At 35.8% G+C, this 12372-nt stretch overlaps 1 protein-coding gene across 3 annotated transcripts; it reads left to right on the top strand.

Annotated features, from left to right (window-relative positions):
* The first annotated feature begins 1978 nt into the window (after nucleotides 1-1978).
* Nucleotides 1979-12114, top strand: si:dkey-71d15.2 (SH3 domain-containing kinase-binding protein 1). 3 transcript variants are annotated; one of them, XR_010893547.1, is made up of 8 exons: nucleotides 1979-2151; nucleotides 2280-2313; nucleotides 2589-2664; nucleotides 2944-3038; nucleotides 6491-6598; nucleotides 9187-9418; nucleotides 9492-9555; nucleotides 11599-12114. XR_010893547.1 is itself a non-coding variant. In XM_067375214.1 (8 exons), exons 3-8 carry the CDS (start codon nucleotides 2634-2636, stop codon nucleotides 11635-11637), a joined length of 552 nt encoding a protein of 183 aa, XP_067231315.1. In that variant the 5' UTR covers nucleotides 1996-2151; nucleotides 2280-2313; nucleotides 2589-2633; the 3' UTR covers nucleotides 11638-12109. The 3 variants fall into 3 exon arrangements, 2 of the variants coding, with proteins under 2 accessions (XP_067231315.1, XP_067231316.1); XM_067375214.1 differs by having other exon boundaries at nucleotides 1996-2151; nucleotides 9187-9401; nucleotides 11599-12109; XM_067375215.1 differs by lacking the exons at nucleotides 1979-2151; nucleotides 2280-2313 and adding an exon at nucleotides 2390-2457 and having other exon boundaries at nucleotides 9187-9401; nucleotides 11599-12110.
* The last annotated feature ends 258 nt before the right edge of the window (nucleotides 12115-12372 follow it).

Raw genomic sequence — 12372 nt, 5'->3', positions numbered from 1 at the left:
ATCTAACCAATCAGAACGCCGAATCCGCCATTTTGTCCGACAAAGCAGTTAGGAGTAAGATTAACCTCGGTGGATTTAAATTTGAAAAATTGTGTGTACTGACGTCTTTCCGCGTTTGAAACAACATTCCTTCTGATGTTCATTCATGTTTATTTGATGCTATAAATTAACTAGTAGGAAGAGATGATCGGTTCACGAGTCGCTTGAGCTGAGGCGCTACAGCAATCTGTCACGACACATTAAAGAGCCACAAAACGGTTTTTATTGTTTGAATTTCTTTAAAAAAAAAAAAACCACACACAGTTTGAAAGCTGGGACTTTGTTTAATATCATAAGTAACCTGCTCTGTTTTGTCTGTCGATGTTGTCAGTGTCCTCTTTGCTCCGCGATGTATTTTTCATTTTCGGACAAAGCAACAGTAACTAAGGTGGGCGGGTCTTTGCGAAGGGTCAATTCACTGCAAATGTAAAATACCTTTAAAAATGAGAATTTTTATTTCCATTTAGCATTTTATTTGATTATTTGTTTAGTTAAAAGTAGGTCTAGTCCATTTGTAAAAAATTGACAGTAATGGCAAACAGTGATATATTTAATTTCTGTTATAGTTAACAGTTAAATATTATAATATTAACAAATATTATTTATAGATAATATTATATATTATAATATTATATAGATAAAATGTTGAGAATAAACTCATTAAATTATGAGAAAAAGGTTGTTAAATTACGAGAACAAATTCGTTAAATTACGAATTTGTTCTCATAATTTAACAACTTTTTTCTCGTAATTTAATGACTTTATTCTCCACATTTTATCTAGACTTTTTTCTTGAAATTTAACGACTTTTTTTCTCATAATTTAACGAATTAGTTCTCATAACCTAATGACTTTTTTTTCGTAATTTAATTAATTTATTCTCAACATTTTATCTAGACTTTTTTCTCCAATTTTAACAAGTTTTTTCTCATAATTTAATGAGTTCTCAACATTTTATTTGGACTTTTTTCTCGAAACTTTTTCTTTAACAACTTTAATCTCGAGATGGTTTTATTTTTTTATTATTGCTTGGCCCTAATCCTCTTCCAGTAGTTTTGTGATAGAAGTGATATTTAGACAGAAATGTATTTATTTGTTACAGGAGAATGCATAAAAAAATTCAGTGTAATGTGGATGACACCCGGTGGCTATTTTTGGTACAACGCAAACAAAATCTCTTGGGAACTTCAATTTTTGTGATATCAGCTTCAAATTTGGAACACAACTTGGTTAGACATATGGCTTTAATTTTATATAAATCTTAGAGAAAAAATTATTTTGTAAAATATATATTTTATATAAAATATTTTTTTAGTACATTTGATTTACAGTCAATTTAAACTTGAATAACTTTTTCATACTTTCACTTTTTAAAGTCCAACAATATATTCAGTTCTGCTGCTGTTCATAAATACCAGTAGTGATGTTGTACGATGGGGATGTTGTCATGTTGCCAGAAATAGAGTCATCAGTGTCCTAATGTGTAGCCAGGGTCCTTACTGTCCTTACCAGTGCCCCAATTTGTGTACATGATATACTGATTCATGACCTCTGAAGATAGGGAGCTGATTGAGACACACCTGAAATCTGTTAATGTCCAGTTTGAGCAACAGTTCTTTAATTTTCTAGGCTGATTAATTAATAAATAAGCTAAAAAAAAAAATGATGTAGGCTAAACCCAGAATCCCCCATTCGAAGAGAGACACTGAACTGTGAGGATTTTAATATTCTTAATGTATGCTGCATTACCAGTGAGTAATAATATCAGACAGACAAACATGAGTCAAAAGTTAGTTAATTAACATAAGCCCTTTTTGATCTAAATGGTCCACTTTATTATTATTCTACAATATGGAGAAAGAATCTGTGGGACAAATGCAAGAGACAAGTGTTTGGGACATGTGTATGACTCCAGTCCCAAGTCTGATTGGTGTCTTGGGGGCATCCATAAAAGGAGAGAGTAAAACAGGCTCCTGGGAAGAAAAGAAACGCCACAGTGTCAATACAGAAGAGCTGAAGAACACCATCATCGTGAAAGAACAGAGGATGACTGAAGGAATGAGAGTTTTGGAGGTATTGCTGTAGATTTGGAAAGTTTCAATACAGAGACAGGTGAGTTTGCTGGGCCAAACCTCTGACCTCACATTGTTTCATTGTTGGACTTTGGAACTACAACAGGTTTTAGATGCATCGGTTATTGTAATATAATTTCAATGTCTTATTTTATTTCTCTTTCCCAGATATTGCCTGTATTTCTTGGGCTGGATCAGGCTGGTGAGTGAGATATTCTGTCCTCGGCTAAACTTAGTCTTGACAATAGTCACTGTCATGGTGGTGTACAATTACAACACAGTGAGCAGTTGGTGTGAGAAGTAACTATATATAGGTTCATGTAATGACCACAGTGCTGACAAGAAGGTTAATATACAAATCAAGCTTGAAAGTTGAAAAAGCTAGAGATATATTTACTGAAACTACTAAAATTAATCTTAAATGAAATATTGTTTTATATTTGACATCTAATTTTTTATTTGCTTGTGCTTTTGGAGGTTGTTCTCGTCTCAGATCCATGAGCCCCTTCTTTTCACGTTGCCATGGGCAACTACAACGCCGCACTTGTTGCTGGTAAGACATCTTCCCTTTATCTATATTCATCTACCAAATACACAACAGTCCTGATGTATTTTAACTGCATTTCAAACTTTTAAAATAAGATTATCTTTCATGTATTTCACTATACTGTGCTTGGTATATTGTATATGCGATGTTTATCCTTTTTTATTATTTATATCATAAAATATTGAATATAATTTTTTATAAATTATAGTTTTGGCCCGTGGTGCTTTATTTTGCCTCTGAACTGTGTGTCTGTTACTTTCCACATTTTGCGTCTCGTCATCACAGATGTTGAAGAATTCAAGTCCATTGTGTCAACTCTAGAGAACCAGCGTATTCTGTCTGAACACAACAGACTGGAGAACACACTCTCAGTTTATCATGTCAGTAAGTGAATTATTAGATATTAAATTACTGCATGATCAAGCCATGGCATTTGAGTTATCATACATTTAAAATTGTAGAGGAAAAATACATTACATAAAGGTTTGTATTTACCAATGACAACCAAACCTTGTAGGTCCACATAAGATCATTTCACTGTCACTCCTGGGAATGTGTAGACAGAATGTTTGTCACGTTTTGACACAGAGTCTGTGTCAGGGTGTCCTTGAGTTATATTTAACTTTTTAGTGTACAACTCAGTACATTGCAATGACTAATAGTGTACAACAGTGGTTCCCAAACTTGTTAGAGTGGCGTAACCCCTGATGCATTTAACATCTTTCTGCGAACCCCTTCTTTTCCTTTTAGACTGCAGTCAAACCTTTTCCATTAAAGGACAATATTTACCCCCTTAAATTAATTTTCCAGTGCATTTTTTTTACATTTATAAATAGCTTTGTAGAAATAAAAATTTTCAATAGAGAAATAGGCAATAGGCAACTACCAGTAGGTGGCGGTAAGTCACTGTCTTAAAGGGTTAGTTCACTCAAAAATTAAATTTCTGTCATTTATTACTCACTCTCATGTCGTTCCACACCTGTAAGACCTTCGTTGATCTTCGGAACACAAATTAAGATATTTTTGATGAAATTCGTGAGGTATATGACTCCTCCATAGGCCGCAATATAATCAACACTTTCAAGGTACAGAAAGATACTAAAAACATCAGTTGACATGACTACAGTGGTTCAACATTAATGTTATGAAGTGACGAGAATACTTTTTGTGCACAAAAAACAAAACAAAAATAATGACTTTATTCAACAATATCTTCTCTTTCCTGTCATTATCCTTATACAGGTTACACAGTAAGCACAGTGAAGGCTTCCGTGTTTACGTCCAAATACCAGCTTATTATTTGCCAAAGCTGATCACGTGAGCAGCACGACGCATGCGTGTGATGCTGACGCAGGAGCCAGCCAATAATTAGTCGGCGTTCTGACATAGAACCAGGAAGGGCTGGATGTAAACAATGTACGAGAATGACACAGAAGAGAAGATATTGTTGAATAAAGTAGTTATTTTTGTTTGTTTTTGCGCACAAAAAGTATTCTTGTCGCTTCATAACATTAAGGTTGAACCACTGTAGTCACATGAACTGTTGAAAACCTTGAAAGTGTTGATTATATTGCTGTCTATGTATGAGTCATATACCTCTCGGATTTCGTCAAAAATATCTTAATTTGTGTTCCGAAGATGAACGAAGGTCTTACGGGTGTAGATCGGCATGAGGGTGAGTCACTAATGACAGAATTTTCATTTTTGGGTGAACTAATCTTTAATGCGTGAGTCAATGAGTCATTAATTCATTCAGTAACGAAGCAAGTGGCGGTATTTATGAATGGGTCACTGAATCATTGACTCTCAAGATTCATTCAAAGCATCATATCCGTTCATGAAACACCGCTGTGCGTTGCAGTTCCACTGTGGCTTTCGTTGGAACTATTATTTCATTGCCCGGCATTCAGAGCCCTGAAGCGCTGCACTGTGCTTACTATGTCAACAGCATAGGAGACTGAAAGAGTAGAGAGGAAATTGTTGAATAAAGTCTTTTATTTATTTATTTTTTTGCGCACAAAAAGTATTCTTGTCACTTCATAACATTAAGGTTTAACCACTGTTGTACTGTTCTCCTTGCATCTACTAATTCAATTTAACAGCCAGCCAAACTCCATCCATAAAGTAAAGATGAGTCAGGATTCATCTTAGTCTTTGATGTGTTATAAGATGCCGGGTACATTATGAATTATGAGTAAAAAAAAAAAAAAACAGCAAATAAACAATAATCAGACACATTATCCAATGAATAAAGAACATTCATGTGAGTAGTTCTGAAACTGCCCCAAATGAAATCAATGTAATCAATATATTTTAATAGGATTATCAGATGACCAGGAACATAGCAACAAATACAGATATAGACTCGTATAGAGAAGTTATTTTATCAGAGGAGAATGGAATTAACACATTGAGTGATATATCAAAGAAAGGCTAGGCTAATAGCTAAAGGCTATCACCAAAATAACAATAAATCAAAGCTTTGAATAAAATCTTAATTTGATGAATGAAGGTCTGTCTTAGGGGTTTGGAATGACATGAGGATGAGTAATTAATGACAGAAATTTCATTTTTGGCATTTTGCCTCGGTTTTAATGTTATTTTAAGGTGGGGTAGAATTAAATGAACGGCAAAGCTCACCATTGTGTTCACGTACCCCCAGGGGTACACCCCAGTTTGGGAACCACTGGTGTACAAATAAGTGTGGATGAACACTGATAATTCCATAATTCATTTAAAGGTGCTGTAGAACGTCTTTTTAAAAGATGTAATATAAGTCTAAGGTGTCCCCTGAATGTGTCTGTGAAGTTTCAGCTCAAAATACCCCATAGTTTTTTTTTAATTCATTTTTTAACTGTCTGTTTTGGGGCATCATTAAATATGAGCCGATTTAGGCTGCGGCCCCTTTAAATGCTCACGCTCCCTGCCCCCGGAGCTTGCGCTTGCCTTTAACAGCAAAAACAAAGTTAACACAGCTAATATAACCCTCAAAATGGATCTTTACAAAGTGTTTGTCATGCAACATGTCTAATCGCGCAAGTATGGTATTTATTTGGATGTTTACATTTGATTCTGAATGAGTTTGATAGTGCTCTGTGGCTAAAGCTAACATTACACACTGTTGGAGAGATTTATAAAGAATGAAGTTGTGTTTATGAATTATACAGACTGCAAGTGTTTAAAAATGAAAATAACGGCGATTCTGGTCTCCGTGAATACAGTAAGAAACGATAGTAACTTTAACCACATTTAACAGTACATTAGCAACATGCTAACGAACCATTTTACAAATATCACTAAAAATATCATGTAATCATGGATCATGTCAGTTATTATCGCTCCATCTGCCATTTTTCGCTATTGTCCTTGCTTGCTTACCTAGTCTGATGATTCAGCTGTGCTGCTCCAGACGTTACTGGCTTGTCTAATGCTTGAACATGAGCTGGCATATGCAAATATTGGGGGCGTACATATTAATGATCCCAACTGTTACGTAACAGTCGGTGTTATGTTGAGATTCGCCTGTTCATTGGTCTTTTAAACAAATGAGATTTATATAAGAAGGAGGAAACAGCAGTGTTTGAGACTCACTGTATGTAATTTCCATGTACTGAACTCTTGTTATTTAACTATGCCAAGATGTATTCAATTTTTAAGTCTAGGGCACCATTAATTACAGTATTTCTGGAATAAAATTGTGATGTTGTGTTTGTAGGATGAAACCATATGAGATAAGATACATTTAAGAACCTAAAACTGAAGTTTATAGAATAACATCTCATCCTTTATGAAGATATTGAGTGTTTTTACTTATTAGTGTTCCCTTTTGCAGGCTGTCGAGGAACAAGCAGGACAGGAAATGAATGAAGTGAATCAGGAACCAGACTTGCTGGCCCTCAAGTTTCTTTATAGTAACACAGATGAACCCAAAGACTCCAAAGTAAGTTTGTTTCAAAAAATCTGTCTGAATGCTGGTTATTAGAGGTTCAAGCACGAAGTGCTGAAACCCTATTGTAATGGTAAGGATTTTATTTTTCTTCTCCCCTATGATGAATCGCGCAGCCCAAACCATAAGTGCTAGAGACTTGAAACTTGGCCAAATGATAGTGCTCAATTTGGGGAGAACCTCACAAGAGATGACCCCAATCAGCCAATAGGGGGCTCGTCACTCATATTATTATGAATGGGAGATAGTGCAACGCGCAATATGGTGGAATAAGTCCCACCTTCTAAATAAGAGCCAATCACCGATTGGTAAATTCATCGCATCACTGCAGCTGCCGTTAGAAGCTCCGGTTCCTATAGAAACAGTCAGACGCACGCCTCCGAAATGAGGCACAAGAGACACGCATTTAAGACTGCGCATGCAAACTAGGTTGATCCAGCCTGAAAAATACTGTTTTTTTGTCATGATTCGAGTGTTTAGAAACAAAATTTATGAGACAGTTGTTGTCCGATTTCGTTGGTGATTCCAAATATGAAATTTAATCGAAAGCTTGGCAAACAGCTTTGGAGAATTTGATGTTTCCCCATTCAAAGAGATAGGAGCTGCACTTGGATGCCCAAGAGATGTTTCAAAGATGGCCGCTGAGTGAAATGACTTGTCTTAAAGGGTCTTTGGGGGCGCTACAGTGACCAAAAGTTCAAAATCGCTCATAACTCATAGACCGTTTGTTGTAGACTCAGGTGTCTTGAGTCAAGACGAACAAAATGTATATCTCTGATTTCATTTCTGCCTAGGAAAATTTTCCACCATTTTGAATTTTGTCTAAAACCTACTTTTGCAAACTAGTTAAATTTTGTTTCACGGTCGCTAAGGTGCATAAAAATCTCTGTTATGGGATAAGCCACTTTTACTAAAATGAAAATTTACTAAAAACGAAATGAAATATTTGCACCAAACTCCGGACATGTGTGTAGGAGCTCAATCTTTAGTCACTATAAATAAAATGTGTCAGTTGGACTCTAGGTGGCGCTATAACTTGAAAAAAACATGAAAACCGCTTTAACTATGCAATCGTTTGGTGTATCTCAAAAAACATGGCCGCCATCGTCCATTGAAGTGTGAGCACCTATTAGACAAGGTTAACGGAGGCCGATCGGAACGAAACTCGGTGGGCATGTTCGACTCATGGGCCTAGAGGTTTGTAAGAATTTTGAAAGAAATTGGCCACTATTTGGTGCTAACGAGATTTTACGCCTCTGTAATCATGTGTTGTTTAACAAATTCATTTCATAGATCTCCTCATTCTGAACAACTGTGCCTCAAGAACCAATGTGGTCAATCAAATTGTTCATTAATTATTAGCAAATATGTGAAAAACCTACTTTTGCGAACTAGTCCTAGGTTTTCTGCCGATCGGAACCAAATCAGTACTGGACAATTCTCTGGACACTCTAGATCAATAATTATATAAAAAAAGAACTTTACCCTTTGGGTCACTATAACTGGGTCATTTAGAAAATGGGCGTGGCTAAATATACCCAAAAGCCTATAAAGCCTAAATGAAAACTCAGAACTTCACAAAAATTGGTGAACACATGCAGCATATGACTCTAAAGAAGCACAGAAATTTTTGTGTAGATCGTACCATAGGTGGCGCTATAACTGTTAAAAACCTTTAAAAAACATGTTTTTAATGGTTTTAGCTGAAAATGTATATAACTGTGGGTGTGGTCGACTTATTTTCACGGAAGTAACACCTTTAGACTCCTGAAACCCTGCCGAGTCCAGTGATACCAGACTTGCCAGGTTTCGGCTTATGGTTTGTGCAACGTTGTGATTTAACACTTTAAATCTTCGAAACCGTTAGTCCAATTGAGATTAAACCAGCGTAGGAAATACGGAACCTAAGTTGGTTTACACAATGAAATAGCCCAAATGTCAAAATTTTGATAGGAAGTGGCAAAAAAAATCCAATCAAAGACACTCATGGGTCATTTTTTTCCTTACTAAATTGCCTCTATTGGCTGTAAATGGTCTTTTCCATCTATTAGTGTTTGCTTGCTATATAAGATATAATACCTTTTTATGTGCTTAAAGGCCTTAAAGTGCTTGAACCCCGGTAAATGCTGCTTGCAGCTTTAATTATTATTACTATTTATTATTTCTTAATTATTTATTATTATTTTTCCTACCCAGAGGTTTTCAAATTATGAATTTGCTAATCTATTTAGTTGTGAATGCAGTGCACTTGCAGAGAAAACACGCCTACACGCTCTTCTGATTGGCTGTGATTTTTGATTAATTTTGTCGAGTCTGGTTCGGACGGATAAATTGTTTGCTGCTGGAAATCTTATCTCATCACATCTGGTTAGGACGTAAACCCCCGTTTGGGAAGCCCTGATCCTTTTCTAAAAATTTAGGAATGTTTAGGCTAAAATAAATCTTAAGCATTCAAAACTGGATTTTTTTAGTGTTCAGTCCTCAGCTTCAGGGGCTCTGTGTTGTGCTTTTGGGGCCCCTGGCAGTTTAAGACCCCTAGAGGACAAACTGAAAAGATTAGGATTGTTCCCTCAATTTTTTAGGAGCCTGTCAGCAACTGTACCTCTGCTCCTGCACCAGCGCTTCCCTCTTCTTCATCTTCTGGCACAGCAAGCACGACCCCGCTTCCTGCGTATCTCTCGGCATTATTAGCAGCTAAACCCCGACCGGCCCTGCAGGGCCCCGCCACCTTGGAGCAGATGAGAGCAGAGCTCCGAGATCTACGAGATGAACTGGATACGCTGAAGACTCAGCAGAAGTTAGTGCAATATGGATGTATGTTAACTAAATAAAAATGTTGGGATTCTTATACTTATATTTCTGTAAATGTAATGGTATTGTGTTTCAGAAAAGAGATCAGACTGCTCATGAACGAACTGGATGAAGAAAAGAAGATGCGTTTGTCACTGCAAGTAAGTCAAGAGCCAGAGATGTTAATTCTTTATTCACTACTTCATTCATTACCATAAGACCTATAGGACCTATTATGCGTTTTACCTTTTCAACAATCTTTACTGTGTAATGCTGCTGTATTTCTGAACTCCCTGAAATGCCTCCATTGTAGTCTTGAATTTTCTTCTAGGAATGAACATGTTACAATATTCCTCATTTAAATAATTCCCACTAGAGTCATACGAAAAATAACTTGCGGTTATGTTAAGGAGCGTTACATTTCTGAAACATGCTTGAAGCGGCTGACCAATCACAACACACAGGCCCAGCCAACCAATCAGAGCACATTGCGCTTTTCGGAAGGAGGGGCTTCATAGAGACAGGAACTATACAGGGGTGCATTTCCCATACAACGACATAATTCGCTGCTTCACTACCAAAGTACGATGCATCGTTGAACAAATCAACTACAAACCCGATTCCAAAAAAGTTGTGACACTGTACAAATTGTGAATAAAAAAGGAATGCAATAATTTACAAATCTCATAAACTTATATTTTATTCACAATTGAATATAGATAACATATCAAATGTTGAAAGTGAGACATTTTGAAATATCATGCCAAATCTTGGCTCATTTTGGATTTCATGAGAGCTACACATTCCAAAAAAGTTGGGACAGGTAGCAATAAGAAAAAAAAAGTTAAATGTACATATAAGGAACAGTTGGAGGACCAATTTGCAACTCATTAGGTCAATTGGCTCTCAGAGTGGCAGAGCTGCCCTTTTCTTGGGAGCAGCAGCTCATTTGCATTTAAAGAAAAACGCCCCAAAACAGAGTGCTTTTGCTCACCCTCAAAAAGTGACAAATTTAACATAAAAAATGATATGCTTATTTTGCTCAAGATAATGATTTATTAAAGGGTTAGTTCACCCAAAAATTAAAATAATGTCATTTATTACTCGCCCTCATGCCGTTCCACACCCGTAAGACCTTCGTTCATCTGCAGAACACAAATTAAGATATTTTTGTTGAAATCTGATGGCTCAGTGAGGCCTCCATAGCCAGCAATGACATTTCCTCTCTCAAGATCCATTAATGTACTAAAAACATATTTAAATCGGTTCATGTGAGTACAGTGGCTCAATATTAATATTATAAAGTGACGAGAATATTTTTGGTGCGCCAAAAAAAACAAAATAACGAACTATATAGTGATGGCCGATTTTAAAACACTGCTTCAGGAAGCTTCCGAGTGTCATGAATCTTTTGTGTCGAATCATAATTCGGATCGCGTAAACCGCCAAACTGCTGAAATCACGTGACTTTGGCACTACGAACCACTGATTCGACACAAAAGAATCATAACACACTGAATCAGTGTTTTGAAATCAGCCATCACTATATAAGTCGTTATTTTGTTTTTTTGGAGCACCATCGCTTTATAATAATAATATTGAACCATTGTACTCACATGAACTGATTTAAATATGTTTTTAGTAAATTAATGGATCATGAGAGAGGGAATGTCATTGATGGCTATGCAGGCCTCACAGAGCCATCAGATTTCAACAAAAATATCTTAATTTGTGTTCCGAAGATGAATGAAGGTCTTATGGGTGTGGAACAGCATGAGGGTGAGTGATAAATGACAGAATTTTCATTTTTGGGTGAAATAACCCTTTAAGTCCGCATGTCATAAAAACAAGAAACTATGCTTCTTCAGCTCGAAACCACAAGTTTGTGATGCAGTTTCCGAATGTTCGTTTGAATGATGGTTCGGGAAACACCAAATCATTGAACTATGTTAGTAATGATGGAACTTCAGATGTTAGTTGGCTAATGATGCTTTTGGGAAATGCACCCCAGAGCGTTACTGACAGACTGGGAACAGAGGAGTGTCAAATTTTGTGAAAAATGTGTTTTTTTTTTTTTAACATTTAAGCATGAAAACCTATTCTAATAGATCCCAAAAACAAAATTAAGACTCTAACATGAAGGTTGGTGATAATTTGACAGTATATATATCACTGACTCACACTTGTGCTCTGTTTCACTTCAGATTGAAGTTGAACGCCTTAAGAAACACATGTCCAAGTGAGCCAACTCTGAGGCATCCATCACCTGGTCAAAGCGGTCAAACCACACAGATACGCCACCGTGAGACGGAATCGGCAAACTCAAAGAGTGGAAATGAAAAACTCTTGGAAGAACTCTTGAGAATTTGTATCAAGATTCATTGTGAAAACATATTGTGTTAGTGCTTTATATATGGGAAATATAAAAGAATGTTTTGGGTTTTAAACCCCTGAACATGACTGGAAAGAGACAATCTATATAGTTTCAATCAATTCAAATCAATACATTACATGCTGGGATGTCAGAATAATGTTAGATTTTTAATTTAATTATTTATGTATAACAAAGTCTTCCCATTTTGTGCAGAGGATTCTAAAGTTTAAGAATAGTGATCAATAGTTTGGAGTCAATAAGATTTTTTTATGTTTCTGAAAGAAGTCTCTTATACTCATTTATGCTCTCAACTTATACTCTCTTATAAGGATGCATTTATTTTAATAAAAAATCATATTGTGAAATATTACAATTTAAAGATGTTTTCTATTTTAATGTATTTTAAAATGTAATGTATTCCTGTGATCAAAGCTGAATTTTCAGCATCATTACTCCAGTCTTCAGTGTCACATGATCTTTAAGAAATCATTCTAAGATGATGATTTGCTGCTCAAGAAACTTATATTATTATCAATGTTGAAAAGTATGTTTGTTTTTTCAGGAATCTTTGATGAATAGAAAGTAAAAAAACAGGATTTTTAGT

This window comes from Chanodichthys erythropterus, chromosome 22, assembly GCF_024489055.1.
Source record: "Chanodichthys erythropterus isolate Z2021 chromosome 22, ASM2448905v1, whole genome shotgun sequence".
NCBI classification, from domain to species: Eukaryota; Metazoa; Chordata; class Actinopteri; order Cypriniformes; family Xenocyprididae; genus Chanodichthys; species Chanodichthys erythropterus.
This window is presented reverse-complemented; position numbering and strand designations above follow the sequence as displayed.

What these genes read in the sequence shown, in the direction of transcription:
- si:dkey-71d15.2 (XM_067375215.1), top strand. Translation starts at nt 2,634, where the DNA reads ATGGGCAACTACAACGCCGCACTTGTTGCTG. An exon ending in CAACGCCGCACTTGTTGCTG is followed by an intron (nt 2,665 to 2,943) that starts GTAAGACATCTT and finishes TCGTCATCACAG; the next exon opens with ATGTTGAAGAATTCAAGTCC. An exon ending in AGATGCGTTTGTCACTGCAA is followed by an intron (nt 9,556 to 11,598) that starts GTAAGTCAAGAG and finishes GTTTCACTTCAG; the next exon opens with ATTGAAGTTGAACGCCTTAA.